Source organism: Oreochromis aureus, linkage group 18 (genome assembly GCF_013358895.1).
Source record: "Oreochromis aureus strain Israel breed Guangdong linkage group 18, ZZ_aureus, whole genome shotgun sequence".
NCBI classification, from domain to species: domain Eukaryota; kingdom Metazoa; phylum Chordata; class Actinopteri; order Cichliformes; family Cichlidae; genus Oreochromis; species Oreochromis aureus.
The window spans coordinates 30438736-30463082 of record NC_052959.1 but is presented as its reverse complement, the minus strand read 5'-3'; the positions used below and the strand labels follow the sequence as shown (position 1 = coordinate 30463082).

Below are 24347 nucleotides of genomic sequence, written 5' to 3'. Positions count from 1 at the left end.
TTTAGTAGTCTCAAAGTTGTAGATATCGAAACAAATCCTGGTTTTTCAATTCAAACGTCTTTAAGCTCTTGAAAGCTCCTACCTTTGTCCTTTTTGGTAATTAAATAGAAAGCAGTCAGGCCCCTGTTGGTCCACTCGTTGAAAGCCTTGTCATATTGTCCTGGTTTAAAACTATTTTCCAAGCTTATCCATCGTAACTTTTTGTGGCTATTTTTCAGTTTTAAATGTTTGACGATAGAGTACCACATATGAAGTGAAAACTGGGTTATGGGATTGAGTTTTGACTTAAGTATCTTTTCCTAACACTGTTTGGACATTATAGTCCATGCTATCTTGTGTCTCAATCTGTTTCCACTTTGCAGTGTATGAATTATGACACTATAGGCTAGGGCTGTTCGATATAACGATATATATCGGACGACGATATAAAAACGTCTATCGTTTCATTTTACGCTATCGTTTGTTTCGTGGTGTCGCAAAATAAACTGTTTACGGCAATATTTTTTCATTATTTTGATGGTCACTGTAGCGGCTATATTAATTTCCTAAAGTTCTCTCTTTCTCTTATATTTAATATAACCACACTACAGACGGACAAGCGCTTGTTTTTATGCGTTGTCGTTAGCAACAACGACGGTAAAACCACCTCGTGTCCGCTTGTTTATTTTCCACATAAACCTTTCACAATAAAGCTCAAGATCCTGTTGAGACTTTTCAAAATAAACTGAATCACGTGAAAGATGCAGAGTATTTACGGATGAGAAGCAAAAAAGAGCCGTCAGGCGCTAAAAAAAAAAACCTTAGACTCAAACGTTAGAACAGGCTTTCCCCGCAGCACGCTGTGTAATAAATACTCAGAAAGAAAACGGCGGCCGTTACAACTTATGTCTAAAAATGTATCGTTTCATGCATCAGTTGAAACACTCGACTCCAGGTACACGACGCCCAGCTGGAAACTTCACGCAAGTCGAGCTGCCCGACATTCACAGAATTTACAGAAAATGTTACATTTTTGTGATTTATATCGTTATCGGACGATAGATGTCTTAATATCGGGATATGAGATTTTGGTCATATCGCACAGCCCTACTATAGGCATTAAGGGCATAATAGACCCTGTGCACGAGAAAATGCTAACTTCCTGGTTTGAGACCGGATGTGGGGTTGTACATTTCCGGTAGCTTTACTTTGCGGTCAATCGCTACTGCGAAGATCTACTCAAAAATCATGTCCAAAACTCGAAAACGGAAAGATCACGTTAAATTACAAAGAGGAGAAGGTGGGAACACTCACCACTGTTGTGTCATAAAAAATCTAATGATCAATTTTGACGTTTAAAGAGTTTAGATCGATCAGTTGTTTACATCACTCAACACAAACAGAACTGCATTACAGAATCAGAAGACACATCGTCCACATTCAGAAGCACATCTCTGTATAGTGACTGGTCTTATGATTTAAACAGGCAAATGTTCAGCATTCAAACTACAGGTGAACAATAGTCAAACCAGATGTTTCCCTGTTATGTCGATATCAGCTGGTCAAGTACACACCTACACAGCATGTTAACAAATCGTGAAAAAAAGCCACACAAAAAATGAACGATTGCTGGTAAGGGTTTCTATACATTAGTATTTACGAAGGGTATGTTGTGACTTACCTTCAAAATTACAGTGGTCCCTCGTTATAACGCGGTTCACCTTTTACCTCGCTGTTTTGCGGATTTTTTAGTGCAAGTTTGCATGTTTAATTTTTTTTTTAGGTCACATTGTGTCCTGCGTCCTGATCGCTGCAGACGATCTCCTCCGTGACGTCTCTCCTGTACAGTACAGAATCGCTGCATCGATCGCTAGCAGTGTGACTCTGAAGTGCAGTACTGTATGTCCACGAAACGTTTTGCACCGTCAAAAAATAAAAATGGCTACTTGATTTCACCTATCGCTGGTTATTTTTAGAACATAACACCCGCTATAAACGAGGGACAGCTGAGAAATATAACATTTGAATCCCTTTTCTCTTTTGCTCTGAGGCGCGGGGGAAAAAATATCGACAAGTCGATGAACATCATTTACAGATATATTGGGTTAATGCCCATCTATAGAAATGTAAATCGCCGCTTGATTCATTCATTTGCTTAACTTGTTTTGGACCGTAAACAAGGTGCGAATAGGACACCGGAAACAAAGCTCCCCACAGGAGTTTCCCCACAGGAGTTTCCGCACCGGAAGTAGCATATGCTAACGTGCACATAGTCTATTGTGCTGCCTGAAAATATCATTTAAAATTAGTCAAAGCCATACCCCCTTTGTCCTTTGGAAACTGCAGAGCAGAGAAGCGTATTCTTGCCTTTTTGTCCCCCCATATGAATCTCCACAACATTTTGTCCCAGGCCTCAAATTGTTGAGATGGAATTTCAACCGGCAGTGCCTGAAAAATGTACAGTAGCTGTTCTGTTATCACTAAAAGTTGTAAAATGTTGTATCACTAAAATATCATTCTCAGTCAGTTGTTATTCATTATGTGTTTACAGCACCCTCTGTGGTTGCTCCAAGTAATGCACTTAGAAACGGCTTTATTTTGAAAAAACTTTATTGAACAGGAAGTCCGCTCAGTCAAGCACAGTGTTGCCAACTTAGCGACTTTGTCGCTATATTTAGCGAGTTTTCAGACCCCCTAGCGACTTTTTTTCTATAAAAAGTCGCTAAAAAAAAGACGTGAAAGCGCGTATCGCTTTTACTCTCAACAAGCAGCGGGTGCTGTAACGCAGTCAGTTCTTCTTTTAATCTTTTACTCTTATGCGGTTTTGTGGATCACAAGGTTTAAAACTACTTATAAACACACACAAACACAAAGTAACTCCACCAGAGTGCCTATTTCGGTCACTTTTGCGGTCCAAGCCGGATAAAGGAGCAGGGTTGGAATTGTGACATTAAAAAAACAATAATTGCTAAAAGAAATTTAATTGTAGTTCTAAATAAACTCTAAATGGATTTAGGACGTTTTTTACTCACTTTATGTCTCTTCCACGATGTTATTTCTCTCTCCAACAACATAGGTTACAATTATATTAGCGTGACCAATTATGCAAATTAGGTGATGACGTCATTTAGCGACTTCTAGCGACTTTTAGGACAGCCAATAGCGATTTTCCTTACTGAGGAGTTGGCAACACTGGTCAAGCAAAGCAAGTGAGCAAGAAGAAGGGAAACATATCGGCACACAGTTTATGGTGTCCTGTTGGAAAAAAATACTGTCCACATCTTCGGTTTATGGTTGTATCGCCGGTATGTACTTAAAGTATAAGTTGCAACTTTGTTTTTGTGCAATATGTTGCCTGCTAATGCAGTATTTGGCTGTAAAGCTAGTCCTTTTGTTAAGCTAGTTACCCGCGATTTTGGAGGTCGTCTGGATAGCATCAATAGTACAAGTTCACATAATTAGACATATGACATATGCTGTGTAGTAGCAGTGTGGTATATAAATGCATATTATGATGCACATATGTATATCATGACTGTATTTTTTTGTCTTGTTTTTAGTTTTACCCTTTTGAATGTCAGTAAACCTGTTGACAACGCTCATCGGTCTTCAGAGTGGTGATATAAGAAAGATGTTAACGCCCCTGCATCAGACATGCACCCATAACGGCACAGTAGCCTTGGCATTATATTCATTTTTATCACATTTATTCTGCTGCTTAAGTCCAACGGGTATGTTGACCAGCTCTCCAAGTCTAAGCTAATATCATCTGTCATCGGAAAATAATTTGAAGTGTACAATGAATCTGGACTTCTTGTTATGAAGACTCCCAAATATTTGATTTTTTTAAATTTTCCAATTGATATTAAAGCATTCTTTAATTTCTTTACTCAGTACATATTTGAAGTGAATCATTTGTGTTTTTGCGATATTCAGTTTATATCCAGAGCATTCATGAAATTCTGCTACTACTTCCAAAAGCTTAGGAAGGGAGGTGTTCAAGTCCCTCAGATACAACATTACATCGTCCGCAAATAATCCTATTTTATGTCCACTTTTCCTGGAAAGACCCCTTTTATTTCTACCTCTTGTCATATTCCTTGAGCCAGAGGTTCAATATATAATGCGAAAAGTATGGGACTTAGTCCACATCCTGCCTTGTTCCGCGTTGCAGGCTGAAGCATACTGATAGGGATCCGTGTCATCGGGTGAGAAAGACGACATCTCACTGAATCTGATCCGTCCGTTGCTTTGTATTTATGTCTTTGTGCAGAATCCGTGTACCTGCTCTCATTTACTGTTTTAGCTGTTTGGTGGTTATTGAAATTTTGTGAGGTTTAACCTGAGATTCTGGCATTTCGGGCAAAATAAATTTATATAAGAAAATCGATTCAGGATTTTAATGAATCGATATCACGTTATCCAAGCTAGAATCCATTTTAATCGATAAATCAATAATCAAAACCCACCCCTAGTGCAGTGTCCTCCTGATATTGCCCTGTGTTTGCCTCAATGGAATAATCCACATTGGTCGTCCTCAATTAGATCGTTAATTAATAGTTCAATTCATTTAGCTGTAATTGAAGTATACAATTTGCAATCTACATTTAGCATAGATATTGGTCTATAATTTGCACAGTTATCTCTATCTTTTCCTTCCTTGGGGATCAAAGACACAATAGCACCATTCCATGACAGGGGTATCTGGCCATTCTTTATTATTCAATTCAGAGTTCTTAGCAAGATAGGGTTTAGTTTCTCCCGAAATACCTTATACCATTTCACGGGGAACCCATCACTGCCTAGGGTTTTGTTGGCTTTCAGTGAGCTGATTGCCTTGTTCAGTTCTTCTGTTGTTATTTCCTTAGTAAGTACTTCGTTTTTCTTTTTCCCAGTGCTAGGTAGATCTAGTGAGTACAAAAAATTTCTTATTGATTGTAATAATAATGGATTGGATTTCATATAGCGCTTTTCAAGGCACCCAAAGCGCTACAGTTCCTTCTTGCAGATAGAGTTTTTGGTAGTAATTGTTGAAAATCTTTTCTATTTCTTCTGGTTTAGTTTCCAACTCTTGAGTTAAAGGGTTTCTAATTTTGTGTATTGCTGTATCTATCTGCTGTTTTCGCAATCTGCGAGCTAATCATTTGGCAGATTTAGGGGCCAGTTCATAGTAATATTGTTTTTAAATATCTTGCCTTTCTTTCCACTTCCTGATTCAGTAAATTTTCTACTTCTATTTTAACCTCTAAAATTTGTTTCTGTATTATGAGGTCCTTTTTAGTCCTGAAAATTTGCTCCAACTCTTTTAAATTTTTTGTCAACTGTTTATATTTTTTCTTTTTTTTAACAAAAGAAGCTTTTGCTATCAAGCTTCCCCGCAAAACAGCTTTCATTGATTCCCAAAGAATTAGAGGGTTCACTTCTCTGGTGTCATTCTCTTTAATGAATGTATCTATTTCTTGTTTAATATCATTTGTAATGGTTTCATTATCGAGAAGCCTTACATTAAGGTGCCAAACCGTTTTCCCTGGAAGTGATTCCAACTGAATTGTCAGAAAAATTGCGTTATGATCTGAGACATCCGCTACCCCAATTTTACAGTGTAACACTCTGTGACATTCTTCCTTTTGCATTAAAAAATAATCAATCCGGGTGTGCACTGAGTGCAGAATTGAGTAATGTGTGTAATCCCTTTGTGAAGGGTGCAGTAACCTCCAGACATTCACTAGTACAGTTTCCTCAAGTGTCAAATTTAAGTGTCTGTTTATGTGTTTTGTATCTAGTTTGACTAGTTGTGTCCAAATTTATAATTCAGTATTACATTGAAGTCTCCTGCACAAATCCAAATTCCCTCTGCCTCCACTGAGATTAAGTCAAAGAGATCTTTAAAGATTGATTTGGGGCTATTGTGTGGTGCGTATATACAGACAAGAGTCAAAATACTATTTAAAGCTTTGCCCTTCACAATGATGTACCGTCCTTCTTTCTTTTATTTTATTTCTTTTATTTCTTATATATATTTAAAGAGGTCAAACAACAAATTGTTCGCCATAAGAATGGCCACCCCTCTTGTATGGCTGTTGATATGGGAGCTATAATATGTTTTTCTATATCCATATTTCTTTAATTTTTCATTCTCTTGTGGTCACAAATGAGTTTCCTGCACAAAGATTAAATTATTATTTATTATTCTTATTTATTATTTAATATTCTGGCTCTTTTGATTGGATTTCCCAGGCCGTTAACATTAAGCGACATTATTTCCAGACTTTCTGACATAATATACTGTTGTGAAAATAAAATGATCCCCCACCACTGACCTCGAAAACAAACAAAACCTAAACCAAACCGTGGTAGAACAAATAGGTGAACAATTAAAGAAAGCTGTAGAATCCAAAACTTGAACAACACTGCAGTATGAGTTAGTGTGGGGACAGATAAGTTATCGGTGGGTTTGTCTTTGACGAGCATCTTTTTCTGCCATGCGTTTCTGAGGACTGTTTCCTTTGTTTTGAACTGAAGAAAACAGGCAACAGTGGAACGGGGAACGGCATCAGCACCTGGTTTTTGACCGAGAGACTAGTGAGCCCGCTGTATTTGTGGGTCAGTGCCATCAGGTATTAGCCTATCTCTTCTGATCACATTTTCAACAAAGCTTATTACAGAGCTGCCCTCTTCTCCTTCTGTGACTCCGTAAATTCGCAGGTTATTTCTTCTCGATCTAGACTGAAGGTCTTCTAGCTTTTCGCCACTCGTGTTTCGGCTTTCTCAAGTTTCTCACCGTATTCTTGGACTGCTACCTTATTAGCCGTTGGTTTGTGTTTTCTTTGAATTTATTCAGGTCTTCTTTCAACTCATGCCTGAAATCTTCTTTGAATGCGTTGAAATCAGCTTTCATCTCCGTCCGGAGGTCAACAATTTGTTGGCGGATATTTTTAATGCCCTCTTGCAAAGATTCGTGTTTGACCCCGAGTTTGTTGTCTGTCTCTTCTGGAAAATACTGTTCAGTTGGTTCATGTATCTAGTTCTTTTTCCTTTGTCTTAGTTCCCCCCCCCCCAGGGCATTGTTTTAAAAAGAACTTGAATTTAAGGGGAAATTTCTTCGACCCCGAGGAGCTCAGAAATTACGCAGCCATACTGCCTCGCTGCCAACCGGACGAGAGATAATATTTAAAAAATTTGTGCACCTTGAATATCGCTCACATATCTGAGAGACATGCTCACAGTGTAACTTTTTTCATGTTTGTTGTCATTTGTTCCGTCAAGACCTCCCACAGCAACATGATTGTAAGGAAAATGAGGATCTGGATGACCAGCAGGACTGTAGCCAGAAGAGGAACTCCAGTTTCAACCAAGAAGACCCGGAACAGGAGGAAATGTACACCAATCAGGAAGGAGAGCAGCTTTCATGTAACCAGGAAACCAAAGGCATCATCGTCTGGACTGGGCAGGAACTGGGCATCATGTTGAACCCTGAAGTAAAGTTGTACAGAATAGGTATGCAAAATTGTAATAGGTAGATTTCTTAATACAAAACTGAATACAACTCATGTTGAGTCCTAATCTGACCTCAGCGATATGTTATAGAGGTGCATGAAGAATCAAAGGACCAACTCCAATTAGGAAACTGACGCATATTTTAAGAGCCAAAATTTCTGGCCTCGCAGCCAAGTCTTGTCCGTTGAGGTGGTTCTTTTTTTTTGTGCCATGCATTTATGAAGTGGTTGCTTGGTCTCTCCAATGTCGAAGAAACTCCTATGTGTCCGACAAGTGTGTCCTCCTTTTACCCAGATTTGAAGGATGGGTCGGGTGTATACTTCGTGGCCCAACATATCCTAGAATTCGTAGCGTGGCCCAGCCAAATCCAGTTTCCAACAATGGTGGCAGCTACTTAGTATTAAATCCGTTCTTTTGTATTCTTTACGGCCTCCAAACCTGTGTTTAGGAATAAAATCAGTTTAATCATCATGTTAAATCTTTTAAACCCCCTACTCCATTCAGAGCTGCCTAGAAACAACACCTGTGTGTTAACACCAACTTCATTTTAAAACTCACATTTCCCACATGTAATACCTCTGTTATAAAAAAATTAAGACAGAACAGTTATCAGTCATGTTCTTGATACAGCATATTTTGATTTCATTTTGCTCCTCTTAATGTAACAGTACATTCTAATTATACTTTATCAGACTTGACCAAAATATATGTGCTTTCCTTACTTTGCTCCTGTTTTAAAGGAAAAAAAAGAAACTGCATTTTATATGAAAAGTCTAGCAATCTTAGTTTAATTAATACTTACATAGTCTGAAATCAGACTTAAAATCATTCCCTCTGTTCATTTTCCCCACATCATATCTCAGTGGTTGGCCTCAGATTCCACAGCGTCCTGAGAGTCCGAGGTCAACTGACATAATTTCACCTGCTAAATCCACAGAAAATCTTGTTAAAAGCCACACAATTTGCACACAATAATGTTCCCCTTTAAGTACTTCAACATACTTAGATTTAGCATAAGATATAAACCCGTTATAACAATGTGTCATCACTAAATTATAAATTTTTTGTCCAAATCTGCACTTCTGAACAGACTTGACCACCTTATTTAATTATCCTGTTACTTTACCATTATATATTTCACCAAGTAATTCTTCTCAGTCTCTGCTATGTTTCCTCCATTGAAAGCCTCAGACACACAACCACACAGGAAGCTTCTTTGTCACCACTCATTTCAGCTAATTTGCATACTGAGTCATATCTCAGGAAGTTACCGTGACAAGAGAAATCCATATTTAAATCTCACCACATTATTAAATTATTTTATTTTCTTCCTAGAGTAATCACTTGTTTTGCTCAATCGACACGAGAGCACTTCCAATTCACTGTTTTAAAACTTCTTTAAGCTTTTAATCACTTTTCATTTTCACCAACGTCACTCCATTGTCATGGAACTTCCCTGAGTTATTCCTCAACTTCAGGGTTTAAGTGTGTGTTAAATTCACACTCTTTTAACACTGATAAACAGACTCACATGCTCAACATGCTGTCTAATCCTCATGAGCTCTCTTGTATTTGTAAGGTTAATGCATTTTCTGTTTGTGTGTGTGATTTTGTATATGTTTCTTTTTGCAGTGTTTCAGACTCCTTCACAATTTTCCCACTTAACCAGTCAGTTTTCTCTTTCCCAAGTTTACTAACCCAAATTTTGATTTCCCACCTTAAATAACAGCATTCCTTGTCTTCAACCAGGAGTTAGAGCTCACTTGTCAGGTTTAGTGACGCATGGCGCTGTAAACAATTCAACCAGAAACTTGGCCTGAACGTTTCCAGTGATGTTAACTTATAACTTTCTTCCGACTGCTGCATGTGGAAAATTGATCGAGGTCTGCTTTGCACCTAAAAATAACAAACTTAAACGACCCACTTCTCTCTCTCCGGCCAGAAATACCAATTTATGTCATGTATTCTCATTGATAGTGTAGGCGTGTCCTCATTGCGTTTGTGTTATGTGTTCATATTAATTGAGTGTAAGCTGTTTCTTCATTGCATATGTATTTTATAATCAGGTTTAATTCATTCCTCTTTACACTGAGCTGTGGATATGAAAAGAAAAAAAAACCAACTTCCTTCCAAGCCAAAGACTAGAAAATATGGTGAAGCATATCTTCCCTTTGTCTTCACCTGCACAAGTGCCAAGGTAGGTCTCCCCTGCAAAATTAGTTTTCCCTGCGTCGGGAGCAGCGCTGGGCTCTTCAAATCACGGACAAACAGTATCCCACATTCTTGATTTTTAGTTCACAAACACTTCTTGTAATGACTACTCCTGACATTTTGGACATGTTAGCTCTTTATGCAGTAAAGTTACAGTGGGATACAAATAATAGGTGGTGGTGGGGCGCAAACATTTTTCTTGTAAAACAAAAGGGGGCCTGGCAAAAAAAGTTTGGGAACCACTGGGTTAAACATGCTATATAACTCACTTAAATAACTTTTAAAAAGTTATTGTATGGCTTTTTTCAGTGTTTTATTTGTTCCTGAGTAAATCGTTTGGCTGTGATTAAAGTTATAGTTTTCACAGCTAAATAAACGTCAAAGAGAAAACTGATTAAACAGAAATTTGAGATGGTAGAGAATTTACTCCAGTGTCTTGTTATATTTTAGATAGCAAGGAGCAGACGGCTGAGTTTATTAAACACCACTAAGATAATCTGCAAATTTCATTAAAAGTTTAATAAACTATCATCTTGTCTTTATTTTTAGTTAGCACCTACCTTAAACACTTCAAGCTGTAAGTTAATGATAGTTATATAAGAGCAGATGCTGCTGGTGCAATAAGCTGTACGTTTTACGTTCAGTGGATGCATGATCAGATTAGTCGACTAATCGCAAAAATAATCGGTGACCAGTCGAGTATCAAAATAATTGTTTGTGGCAGCCCTATTAGAGGATCAACAGAGGGTTCATGACCCTCTTGGGGGACAGTCCCCTAGGACTTAAATCTGGGACTCTCCACTATTTGACCCTAGAACTGAAGAAGCTTCTCAGATGAGAGGTGAAATGTCTTCAAGCAACTTAATGAAGTCCAGACGCTTTTCTTTCCAAGCTCCTTAGACTATGATGACCTGGATGATTGAGAACCTTCACAGACATGTTGGAAACAATTGTTATAAATGATTCTAAGGAAGGAGAAGACACCCTACAATGAGTTGAAACATCAACTTGTTATTTATTCCTGGATATACATTTTTGTCAGTCATATTGTCACTTTGTTTGTCACTCCTTCGCCTGTGCTGCGCCCCTGCACATGCAGGCACACTTACAGTGAATATCAAATTTAATAACAGGAAATTAACTTTTCTTTTTGTCCCTTTTGCCATATTTTTCACGTAACCTTTATTTGACAACAGGACAAAAACAACTGTAAATGCTGTTTTTGGTGTTCCACCCTAATGTTTTCAGTAGCCTTGAATGAAAAAATGAAAAAATTCTGAAGGCGCTCCTGTATATTATGACTGAATATATCCAGTGAAACATTTGTGGATAACCTAATTATCCCCATTAGGGCTCAACGATCAATTTAAAAATGAAATATCAATCTAAAACTAAGCTTTTCACAAACCACACAACACTATGATAGTTGTGTCCTTGTGACATGTGTTTCTGGGTTTTTCTTTCTTCTTCTGTCCCTTTGGATTCCAGCACAAGGCCTGTGTAGAGATGTTATTGGTGGACTTCCTCAGGGTGTGGCCAATCCAGCACCACTTTCTTCTCATTATTGGTATTGCTATTGGTTCCTGGTTTGTTCTTGTCCACAGTTTGTAATCTTCTCTGGCCACTAGATACAGAGGATTTGTTGCATCCTCTGCAGTTGTTGATGAAGGTCTGCAACATACAGAGCACTGCCTTTGTCCTGCTCCATGTTTACGAACTATAGAAAAGTATAGGGTTTGACCATGATGTTAAAAATTCTCAGCTTGGTGGATGTTCTGACTGCTCTTGAGCTTCAAACATGTTTTTTTTTTTTAATTATGTTTTTTTTTTAAACAAAACCATAATATAAAAAAACAAGAAGGTGCCAGACAATAAAACATACAGAGACTTTAAGAGAGTGTTAACTGCCCCAATAGTACTGACTTTATGAATGCATAGGAGACAAGAAAATTAAGAAAATATACAGGGTTCCATTGCACTAAGAGTCATGAAACGCTCATTGCTTGTGTGAGGTCTTATGGTAGTATTAGAACAAGTCTCCTATAATCCTATTTCATCAACTCCTAGTAGGATTTGTGCATAAATAATTCTTCAGCTTATGTAACATAACCTCCATCACTCAGTTCCATTCTGTTTTATTTATATAGGGAAATAATCCCAACAATACAGCTTTATTTATTTAATTGTCCTGAAGGGGACAACTGTGTCCTGAAGGGGCTTTATACTATAAGGTAAAGACCCTACAAAATTAGAAAGAAACCACAACTATCACATAACACCCTGTGTTACGTTCCCCTAAAAAGTCCAGGGGATGAGGGAAAGTAACAAAAGGTGTCTGGGTTGAAAAAAGGAGGCAGGATTCATTAATAACATTAATAATACTGAAAGAGAGACAAGCCACTATCACATTTAGAAAACAACAAAACCCAGGAGTTAGTCATTAAACTGAAAATACAAAAAAGGGTTAGTCATCAAACACACACTCATCTCCAAAGAAAGCAAAGAAACCTCTGGCAGATTCAGGGAGGAGCCACCATCTGCTCCAACCAGTTAGGGGGTGAGGAAAGCAAAGAGTATCATGTGAAAGCTACTGATAGTTAAATATGATAGTGGTATAGTATAGGCACGCGGCATGTTCTGGTTTAGGACCCGGATGATTTAGGGATAGAGGCTCCTATGTAGTCTCTCTGTTCTTGCCCGGATGGTGCGCAAGGAGCTTTTTGATCCTTAAGACAGCTGTTTCCATACCAGGATGCGATGATCTGTGTGAGGATGCTCTCCACAGCGTCTGCATAGAAAGTCCTGAGGATCACTGGAGAGACCCTAACCTTCCTCAGTTGTCAGAGATGGTACAGGTGCTGCCTCGCCTTTTTGGACTGGACCTGAATGTGGGCAGACCATGTCAGGTCTGAGGAGATATTGACACTGAGATACTTGAAGGACTGCACCCTCTCCAGTGGAGCTCAATTGATGATAATGGGCTTGTAGTCTGTGCTGACTCCTTCTGAAGTCCACCACCAGGTCCTTGGTCTTGCAGACTTTCAGCTGGAGGTGGTTATCCTGGCACCACGATGCCAGATTCTTCACTTCATCCATGTAGGCCGCCTCATCGTTGTTGGAGATGGCGCCCAACACCACTATGTCGTCAGCAAACTTCACAAAAGTATTGCAGCCATGGGTGGCCATGCAGTCTGAAGTATAGAGGGAGTAGAGCAGTGGTGAGAGAACACCCCCCGTGCTGTCAAGAGACACACCTACCCACCACCTACTCACCACCTGAGTTCTGCCAGTAAGGAAACCCAACACCCATGCACACAGACTGCTGTTGAGTCCTATATCCCTCAGCTTTGTGAACAGTCTACCGGGCACTATTGTGTTGAATGCTGAACTGTAATCAGCAAACAGCAACCTCACATAATTGTCCCATTTCTTGTCCACGTGGCTGAGAGTGGTGTGCAGGACATGGGCAATGGCTTCCTCTGTGGATTTGTTGGGTCAGTAGGCAAACTGAAGTGAATCTGTGATGTTTGGGATGGAGGAGGAGACGATGTTCTTCAACAGCCTCTCGAACATCTTCATTACCACCGAAGTCAGTGCAACTGGCCAGTAGCCATTCAGGCATGAGGGCTTGTTGTTCTTGGGCACAGGGATGATTGCAGATCGCTTGAAGCCACCCATGGCTCCAATGCCATCCACATAGGTTTTTGAACACCTGAGAAAATCAGTGTTAATCTTTGGTACAGAAGCCTTTGTTTGCAATTACAGAGGTCAAAGGCTTCCTGTTGTTCTTGATCAGGTTTGTACAGGTCTCCACACAGATCTCCTCTAGATCTGTCAGCTTGTGGGGCTGTCACTGAGCAACACAGAGTTTCAGCTCCCTCCAAAGGTTCTTCCAGAGGATTTAGGTCGGGAGACTGGCTAGGCCACTCCAGAACCTAATCTTAAGAATTACAGAGGGTGTCTATGTATTATGTGGAGCAGTGCAATACAAACAATTTTTTTTAGAAATAATACAATGTGATTTCCTGAATTGTTTGTTTGTTTGTTTGTTTGTTTGTTTGTTTGTTTTAATGCTCTCTCTCACAGTGGGAATGCACCTACAATGTGAATTTCAGACCCCTCCATGATTTCAAAGTGGGAGTACTTGCAAAGAAACCTCTGGCAGACTCAGGGAGGAGCCACTTGCAAAATCGCAGGGTGTTCAAATACTTATATTGTCTTTCTTTTCTCATCGTAGATGATCTGTTTATATTAATTGATGTGGGATATCTGTAATTCAACGCCAGAGTTTGAAAAGAGTTCAACTGTTTTAGATATTTACTGAGATGACACATGCACATTAAAACAAAGACTCAACAGTCACCTGATATCACACAAATTCCAACAGAGTAATATTTATGAGAAGAAGGAAGGAAGAAGACAATTGTTTGAATTTAAAATTTCCACCCAATCGATTCTCATTTTGTTTGGGCAGTTTAAAGAATTACATGTTTTCTACATGGAAAAAAAAAATGATTTAAACAGATTTTATATTCTGCTTTCTGGAATATACAATTCCAAACTTAAATTGATCATAAGAGGAGTGTTCTCTGCAAAACGGCTTGTCCCCCCAACATGCCTTTAATTGGTATATCTGTGCGACATGCTTACCATGTGGAGACCTGCTAATGGTTACCTTGTAATTTCTCAAATGTATGTTTTGGGTTTTTTTGCTTTTTTTTTTTTTTTAATCTGTTGCTTCAGATTTACCACAACATGACTGTAAGGATGAGGGAGGGCTCACAGATCAGCAGGTCTGTAACCCGAAGAACAACTCCAGTCTGGACCAGGAGGATCCTTCGCAGATTAAAGGGGAACAGGAGAAACTCGGTATCACTCAAGATGGAAAACCGCAGGAGACTGGAACATTTCCTGCTCATAAAGAAAGTGACCACAGTGAACCAGGACCAAGCAGTGACCAGCTCCTTTCTCACAACTCTCCTGACACAGATCAGGATGAAAGAAAGGATGATAATTCACACAGTATAAAGTCAGCGCAAATTGTATCAGGACTGACAGTTCAAAATTCCAAGACAGCACACTTATGTAGCACCTGTGGGAAAAAATTTAAGACTAAATCAAAATTGAATCAACATATACAAACTCACAAGAGACCACATTCTTGCGGCACCTGTGGGAAAAGATTTAGTTGTATGTCACACGTGAACAGACACATGCAAAGTCACACAGGTGAGAAGCCACATTCTTGTAGTACCTGTGGGAAAAGATTTCACTGTAATTCAGACTTGACTAGACACATCAAAACTCACACAGGTGAGAAACCATATTCTTGTAGCACCTGTGGGAAAAGATTTATTAGGAAGAGACATTTGAAAATTCACATGGAATATCATGCAGGTGAAAAAACTCACACAGGTGAGAAACCATATTCCTGTAGCACTTGTGGGAAAAGATTTTATTTAAAATCAAGTTTGAAATCCCACATAACAATTCACACAGGTGAGAAGCCATATTCCTGTAGCACATGTGGGGAAAGATTTCGTCTAAACACACAGTTGAAGAGACATGCGAATTCACACAGGTGAGGAGTCTGAGTCACAGAGAGGGCCCAAACTGTCCAAAGTTGTAGAATCCCCTAATTAGTGAAATTTATAGCTTACATTTGTTAGTGCAACTTGTTTTAAAGGCATGAAAATCTGTAGTATTAATAGGGCTGGGCGTCGTCACTGATTTCTAGAATCGATTCGATTACGATCCACAAGGTCTCGAATCGATTCGATCCACGATTCGATTTCAGTCGATTTGAATCTGGGAAATTTTGCCTCAGTTAGAAATGATATTATTCTGATCACGTATCAGTACATATCAGTACAGTACATCACGTATCAGTACAATAACAATAGTTTTTAATCCTACAACTGTTTATAACTTGCATAGTTCATATTTCTGTATAGTTTTTTAATTTCATATTTATATCCTGTACATAGCCTGTACTCACTACAGCCTGTACATACTTATAGTTATAGAATATTCATTACATACTTCATACCGTGTACATTATAACATACCATAATAGACCCATTTCTGTAATATACTTACATATCTATATTATTGCTAATATATATTGTAATATATCTATATCACGGCTAAAGCACTTCTGGATGGATGCAAACTGCATTTCGTTGCCCTGTGCATGTGCAATGACAAAGTTGAATTCTATTCTATTCTATTCTATATCTTTATATCTATAAAAAGAAAGCTGACACTTCCGAGATTTTATCAAAGGTGTAAGCATCACAGCAGATGCCTTTGTGTCAAAGTAGCTGAGGATAAAAGACAGAAAAACATGAAGCAGGTGACCTTTAAAAATATTCTGTGTAGATCAAAAACGAAAGAAAACCATTAATCAACATATGAACATTAGCTGATACTGCTGAAATGAAGCAGAGCAAAGTTACAGAGGTTTTATTAGAGACATAGGTAAGCATTTTGCAATATTGCATAATTTTAAAAAGTTTAAATTTGTTCAGTAGTCTATTGAACAGAAAATAATAGGCTTTCTTTTCGGAAGTAAGTAAAAGGCAAACAAAAATCAGCGGCCGACAGCGCTGTAAACAAAAGTAGAGTTGTGCATAATAAGCAAGCGAATAATGCAGAAAACAGAGATGTTTAGACGGGAAACTGTTCTTGAAGTACACCGAGAGAGAGAGAGAGAGAGAGAGAGCTGTGCATGAAGTGAGATTTTATCATCCTGGAAGCGAAACAGCAAAAATCAGCGGGAATTAATGACGATGCTTATGTGAAGCGAAATGTGAAGCTTAGTTTAGATCTTCTTTTGCTGCTGGTTAAGTCAGTATTGTTTGGAGAGAGATAAAAACCTGCAGCTTCAGAATCTAGCGCAAAAAGGGCGTAAACACAAAGCGCGGACCCGCCGAAACATCAGAATCAGCCCCGACCATGTCCGTGCCGTCGGGTGAGATGAGAAAGGCGATATCTCACAGATTCTGATCCATCGGCGGGTCCGCGCTTTGTGTTTACATCTTTGTGCAGAATCCGTGTACCTGCTCTCATTTACTGTCTTAGCTGTTTGGCGGTTGTTGTAGTTTTGTGAGGTTTAACCTGAGATTCTGATCTTTCGGGCAAAATAAATTTATATTAAAAAATCGATTCAGGATTTTAATGAATCGATATCATGTTATCCAAGCTAGAATCGATTTTTTATACACTATCTACACTATCTACTATACACAATACACTATCTGATTTCTTAGAAAAGATCAATTTAAAAACACTGCCAGAATCTGTAGCAAAAGAGTTAGATGAACCAATTCGAGAACAAGAAATTTTGCAGGTGATTTCAAACCTTAAAACTAAAAAAAAAAAGTCCTGGCCCTGATGGTTTTATTAACGAATTCTATAAAAAAAACTTAAGGACAAAGTAGAGCTGGGCGATATAAGATTTTTTCATATCATGATATGTTTTTTTCATTTCAGGCGATAACGATATATATCACTAACTATATCACAATAACTATATTTGTAAGATTTAAATGTGCCGTTGCTCACAAGTAAAATGTGAAATAATCAGCAGCTTGTTTTGATTTAAATATTTATTTCCCATAAGTTCAACAGGGTAGATGTACTTAAGGAACATGAGACTTCAGTTTCAGATAAATAAAGGCAAATATTGCAAACTACACAAAAGGTAGTTTAAGTTTCAAAATAGAACAAACAAAACAGACCACTAAATTGTCAATTCCACTTAGAAACAAAATATTAATTCTAAAAATAAATCTTAGTTTGTTTTACAGAAGAACAGACAAAATTGACTAACTTCTGTCAATATCAAAAAAACTGAGAACTAAAAGGAAATTCTCAATCTCTCCTTGTTGTATAGCTTAGCTTTTCAAACAGTTTTAAAATAAAGATGCTAACAGAACATTCTTTAAATACTAGGTGCACATCCAAGGTGCAACTATGTGTATATATATATAAAACTTTAGTCTGACAAAAGCCTACACGTTGCGGGACAGGAAGACAAGTCTTTCCACTGCTTCAGGCTTTAAAGCGGCCCTGTGGCAAGTCACAATATTACCCCCTGTACTGGTTGCGGCGATGCACAGGTAGCGCTTTGCCAGGCAGCTAACTCTTGGGAAAAAAACGCGCTACTCTGTTTTTTGTCAGACTTCAAATAGCCGAAATACCTCCACACTCTCAATCTCTCCGGCATTGGAACCGTCATCTGTGTTGTCTTCGGTAACCTGGTCACCCAAGCTCTCGCTGATTTTTCTTTAGTCGGCACACGCATTTCCTCCATTTCCCGGCCGGCACTGCGGCTGGCTGCTTCCCAAACAAATACACATGTGCGGCTTGGCACTTGTGCTGTACTAACAAGTCATGTGATGTGACGCTGTGGCTGTGATTGGTTCGGCTCTGCGCTACTTAATTTGGATTGGCTGTTCTTTTTTTTTTTTTTTAAGAGAGGAAGAGAGAGAGATGAGGTCTATCGCAATAGTTTAATTTTTCTATCGAGAAAAAATTATTTCGCAATACATATCGTTATCGTTCTATCGCCCAGTTCTAGGACAAAGTCGCACCCTTATTACTAAAAGCTTACCACTGCGTTCTGGAGACTGGGACTATGGCGCTAGGGGTGGGTTTTAATAATCGATTCATCGATTAAAATCGATTCTGGCTTGGATAACATGAAATCGATTCATTAAAATCCTGAATCGATTTTTTTAATATAAATTTATTTTGCCCGAAACGCCAGAATCTCAGGTGAAACCTCACAAAATTTCAACAACCACCAAACAGCTAAGACAGTAAATGAGAGCAGGTACACGGATTCTGCACAAGGACGTAAACACACAGCGCGGACCCGCGGATCAGAATCAGTGAGATGTCGCCTTCCTCACCCAACGGGCGCTGCAGCTTTAAGCGGCTGCGCGCGCTCCCGCGGACGGCAATCACTTTCTGGCAGACAATCACTTTTTGGCACAACAACTGCACGGACATGGTCGGGGCTGAAAGCGACAGCTCGCTGATTCTGATGTTTTGGCGGGTCCGCGCTTTGTGTTCACGCCCTTTTTGCGCTGATTCTAAAGCTGTTAGTTTTATCTCTCTCCAAACAATATTGACCGAACCAGCAGCAAAAGAAGATCCAAACTACACTTCACATAAACATCGTCATTAATTCACTCTGACTTTTACTGTTTCGCTTCCACCACGATAAAAATCACACTTCATGCACAGCTCCCTCTCTCTCTCTGTACTTCAAGAACAGTTTCCCATCTAAAAATCTGTTTTCTGCATTATTCGCTTGCTTGTTACGCACAAGTCTACTGTTGTTTACAGCACTGTCCGCCGCTGTTTTTTCCTTTTTTTCGTTTTGCATACTTCCGAAAAGAAAACTAATTTCTGCCGTTCAATACTGAACAAATTTAAACTTTTTAAAATTATGCAAAATGCAAAACGCTTAGCCATGTCTCTAATAAAACCGCTGTAACGTCAGATGTAACGTTCATATGTTGATTAATGGTTTTCTTTCGTTTTTGATGTACTGCAGAATATTTTTATAAAATCCCAGGCCAGGAAAACCACCTTCATGTTTTTCTGTGTTTTATCTTCAGCTACTTTGACACAAAGGCATCTGCTGTGACGCTTCCACCTTTGATAAAGTCTTGCGTGTGTCAGCTTCCTTTTTATAGATACAAAAATATTTAAATGTAATGATCTGAATTATAATATTTCTGACTGTCAAAATTTCCCAGATTTAAATCGAATTTAATTGAATCGAATCGAATCGAAGTGAATCGAATCGAATCGAATCGTGGATCGAATCGATTCGGGACCTTGTGAATCAGAAACGAATCGATTCTAGAAATCAGTGACGATACCCAGCCCTATATGGCGCCGTCCTGGAACGATGCTACAATTGTCGTAATGCATAAAGAGGGCAAGGATCCCACAAATTGTCAATCATACAGGCCAATCTCATTACTTAATACTGACTTGTGCATTCTCACCACGATTTTGGCCAAAAGAGTTAGTAAAATTATTACACATGGTATAAATCCAGATCAAACGAGGTTCATTGCAGGAAGGCAGTATCGGGACAATGTTCTTAGATTGTTGAACTTAATGTCCTTGTACAAGACCAAACAAGAAGAAACAATTATTCTGTCTCTCGATGCGCAAAAAGCATTCGACAGGGTTTCCTGACAGTACTTGGGCCATACACTTGAAAGATTCAAATTTGGGCCAAACTTAATTAAGTGGATACAGATTCTTTATTCCAACCCAACGGCGGCTGTACGGGTAAATGGAACAATATCAGCCAGATTTCCACTGGAACGTCACGTGGGTGTAGACAGGGATGCCCACTGTCGCCCCTGCTGTTTGATATAAGTATTGAGCCTCTGGCGCAGCTGATTAGAGATGAACATGAAATTCAGGGCCTTACAATTAATGGAGAACAGCATAAATTGTCCATCTATGCAGACGATGTACTTTTATACATTTCAAATCCTGCAGTCAGTGTACCTCATTTAAAATAAATTATTAGTACATATGGTTACCTCTCTGGTTACAAAGTTTAATACTGACAAAACATTGGCAATGGATATAGGAGGAAACATTTCACAAACATTCAAGGAGCAATCTGGCTTTAAATGGCCAAACGAGGGTATCAAGTATTTAGGAATTCAAATTCCTCACTCATTATCAGACTTGTTTAAAGTAAATTATGAAGTTTTAGTTGCAAAAATAAAAAAAGATTTAGAGAGATGGACAGTCCTGTCAGTGGCTAAACATTGAGAAGACAATATGCGAAAACCATTGGAATCCCTGTTTTCTAACATTTGGATTAAAAATGTGCATATGGGGGAATGGACGAGGGTCACACTAAAGATTTGGTCTTCCAAAAGAAATTTCAATTTCATCAAGCTTTTCCTCCCTGCAGGGTTTTTCTCCTATTGTGGAAGACTTCAGAGCATGGTCAAATAACAGGCTTCATAAACTTTGTCATGTTTTGAGGAATGGGCCCTCACCCATTGAGGAAATATTTCTAAAAATATTTCAAAGTAATTCCTCCCCAAAATTAATCAGCAATTTCTATAACGCATTTATGAGTTTCAATACAAGTGCAACTTTGGATATTAAGGCAAGGTGGGAAGCTGAGACTGGCACTCAAATCTCAGAGGACACCTGGGAAGAGGTGTTCGGTGAAGCCCATCTCGTGACTAACTCTGGGCTGTGGAGAGAATTCAAATGGAAGGTGGTCATGAGATATTTTAGAACCCCAGAGATAATGGCCAAAATGAAGCCTACAAATCCTGACACCTGCTGGCGAAATTGTGGTACTTATTTAGGAACCCACTCACATATATTCTGGTCATGCCCAAAAATCTGCTCATTTTGGAATGACATATTTAAAGTTCTCAATACACTTTTCCAACAACCATTAACAAAAGACCAACAGCTAGCCATTCTAGGAGTATTACCAAATAGTTTTGCGGGAAACAATGAAAAGTATCTCTTAAGAATCTTGCTTACAGCAGCACTAAAGTGTATTACTATTAAATGGCTGAATCTTGACCCACCTTCATATAATATGTGAATTGATAAAGTAAGAGAAATTTACCAGATGGAGGAAATAACATATGCTCTGCGGATTCAGAGAGAATTGTTTACTGAGCGTTGGCGACCCATACATGCTTTACTGTTTCAATTATTTAGTATAGGTATGTTTCGTTTTGTTCATTTATGGCTAAGATTGTCACATGTTATTTAGTATTACATAAAGTTTTTGTTTGTTTGTTTGCTTGCTTGGGTTTTGTTTTGCTTCCCAGTTTTGTTTTGTGCTTCCTAATTGCAGTTCTTATTTTAATCTGTATTTCTGCATTGCAGTTCCTGTAACTGTCCTACTTGTGAACACTGACAAGTACAAGTTGCAATGTTCTTAAATATAATAAATACTGAGTTAAAAAAAGACTCAAGGACACTGTACACAGCAAAATAATAAAAGCAGCAATCGAAGCAAGCAGTTTACACAATCACAAAAACATAAGACAACACAAATTTAAAATAGGAGAGTGGTAGGTTATGTGGGAGAACCTATTTTGAACAAGTGAGTTTTGAGTTGGGACTTAAAGAGAGAGAAGTGTTGTTGTTGTTGTTGTTGTCGCTGTCACATTGCTGCTGCTACTGCTTCTTTTCTTTTTTTTTCTTTTTTTCTTTTTTGACACCTGTCCCGTTTGGTTCTTTTACCATTAGAATTTTTGTCTGAAGGCCATGAGAGATGCCCAACGGATTTACTATACCAAGTGGACCATCCCGGCCTTGCCGTATTGGTCTATTTGAGTGACCTTTGACTTTATTGTTTGTTTATTTTATTTTATTTTATTTTATTTTAATTTGTTACATACGGGACAGACATGAGTGGGGGAAAGGAAAGGGAGAAAGAAAGATAGGGAGGGAAAGAAAAACAGCGGGGAAGAGGAACAGTGATAAAACGCACAAAAAAAAGGTGTGGGGGGGGAAATACATATATATCAATCACTTGGATCACCTGTTGAGAAAGAAAAGAGAAAACAAGCAAAAAAGAGAGCAATATAATAAACTACATCATCGCGCTAATCTATGTGTATATAACAGTAAATACTAAATATTGAATTTTATTGTGCAGCACGTATGATCAACAGCGCACAGTGTGCTTTGAGGTAGCAGCCAAGAAAGATGTAGTTTGTCTGTGAGCACCCGTGTGTACACCTGTGAGCATGAGTGCACTTGTATTTAAAAGGTTCCTTCATGTAACGATCTGCTAGAGGGTGTGGGGAGCCATAGTCCCGTTCCCCATGAAGCAGCTATGGAGGAGATCCAGGCTCCAGACATGCGGAGACCCCCAGAGCGCAAGAGTTCATGGAAGACCAACAGAGGGGCAACCATGCCACCCTCCTGGAAAGAGCTGAGAAGAGCTCCAGACGAGGGGTCACCCAGCAGCCACAGAGCAGAAGCCAGAGGGGGTTGCAGTGACGTGCCTGTGAGCTCCGCCGGCAGCCAGCGGTGACAGAGTGGACCAAGCCCCAGGCCCTAGAGGTGACGTCTGATACCCGACCTGACATATAGACACAGACAAACAGGCACACACAGATACGAACATCCTATTCCACCCCCATGCACACATATGCAAATACTCAGCACTCACCCAACGTGGAGACAGACATAAATACTGTACACACAATCGCACTCCCCAAACATACTCTATACTCCAGGTCCAGGTACTCTTGCCCCTAGAGGGGGAAACTGCACCTAGTCCCAGGAGGTGTTACCCTTTTCCCTGGGGTGGAGACAAGCAGATTGCCCCCGACTCTGCAGTAGCAGGGAGTCACCACATTCCAGACCCCAATCAGACGGCCAACTCCTCCTCCCAGCTCCCCTGATAAATGGTTGGTCTGAAATCTCTAGATTATTGCAAAGTGCTTGTTCTACATCTAGCCAAAGTTCATCTAAGAAGGTATGTTTTAGCCATCCTGAGATAAATTGAAGCCTGCTGGCTCACAAGTAGTGTTGAAAGTAAGATAGATCTAATCCTCATTTATCCTTGGTCTTTTGTAGTGTTTTTAAGCTTATATGTGGGGGGTTATCTTTCCAAAGGAATCTGGACATATATGAATCTAGAGACCTGAACCAATCTTGTGATGGTTTACTCAGGATCATTGAGAATAAATAATTTATTTTTGGCAAGACCATCATTTTTATAGCGGCAACCCTTCCCATGAGTGATGTGGGTAGACATTTCCATCTAGCCAGATCACTTTCTACTTTCTTTAAAAGTGGGATATGGTTTAATTTAGTTAAATCTGCAAGCTTGGGAGAAACATTAATACCTTAATATTTTATATTTCCAGCGATGTAGAAGAATAATTATGGAGCAATTAATTGGAAGGACCCTAGATTTTGATCAGTTAATTGAGTAATCTGATATTCTTGCAAAAGAGTTTATCAATGCAATTACCCCAGAGAGATTGGTTTGTGAGTTTTGGAGAAAACGTAACACATAATCCGCATAAAGACCAGTGTTGGGAAAATTACTTTGAAAAAGTAATTAATTATAGTTACTAGTTACTAGTTTCATTTTGACATATTGTATTGACACAATTAATCTAAAAATCAGACAAAAAACATAAAATCCGAGTAGAAGAAGTTTTTTTTTTTTTACTGTAACAACCACAAGTATTTAACTGAAGTGTATTTTATTTGTGTTAGTTCTTTTTTTAAGTTGTGGTTCTAAATTGGAAGATTATCGTGATCTTGAAATTCAAAAGTGAAATTATGTTTTATTATTTTCGTCGCTCAAAATATGTGTCACACTGGCAGAAGCCGGTATACCTCCCAAAACGCTGTGCACTTATTAAGACTTTGAACCCCAGTTAGGGCTGGTAAGGAGAAAAATGTAAGAAAAGAAAACTGTTCGCATGAACATGCTTTTCTGCATCTCTTTATTGACCACTTTTCCCACACGTTTGCTGCACACACACAGCCAGCTGTAGCTTTCCAGCTCACAGCCCGACACATACCAACTCAACAGCAGAGAGAGCACAGACTTTAAGCGGCGAGGAATGATTGTGGATGCTGCTCGGGCACGTTCGCATCCCCTG

The 24347-nt window shown here is 38.9% G+C and overlaps 1 protein-coding gene across 4 annotated transcripts in view; it reads left to right on the top strand.

The window, feature by feature from the left end:
* Positions 1-22518, top strand: part of LOC120434261 (zinc finger protein 436-like) — a 28274-nt gene extending 5756 nt beyond the window's left edge. Inside the window, exons 4-5 of one of the 4 annotated variants that reach the window (XM_039602040.1) lie at positions 7246-7476; positions 22490-22518. In XM_039602040.1, coding sequence (XP_039457974.1) covers positions 7246-7476; positions 22490-22503 — 245 coding nt within the window. In that variant the 3' untranslated portion in view covers positions 22504-22518. Of the gene's footprint in view, positions 1-7245; positions 9698-14430; positions 15426-22489 lie in introns of those variants that run through there. The other 3 variants (XM_039602038.1, XM_039602037.1, XM_039602039.1) reach the window with 3 other exon arrangements.
* The last annotated feature ends 1829 nt before the right edge of the window (positions 22519-24347 follow it).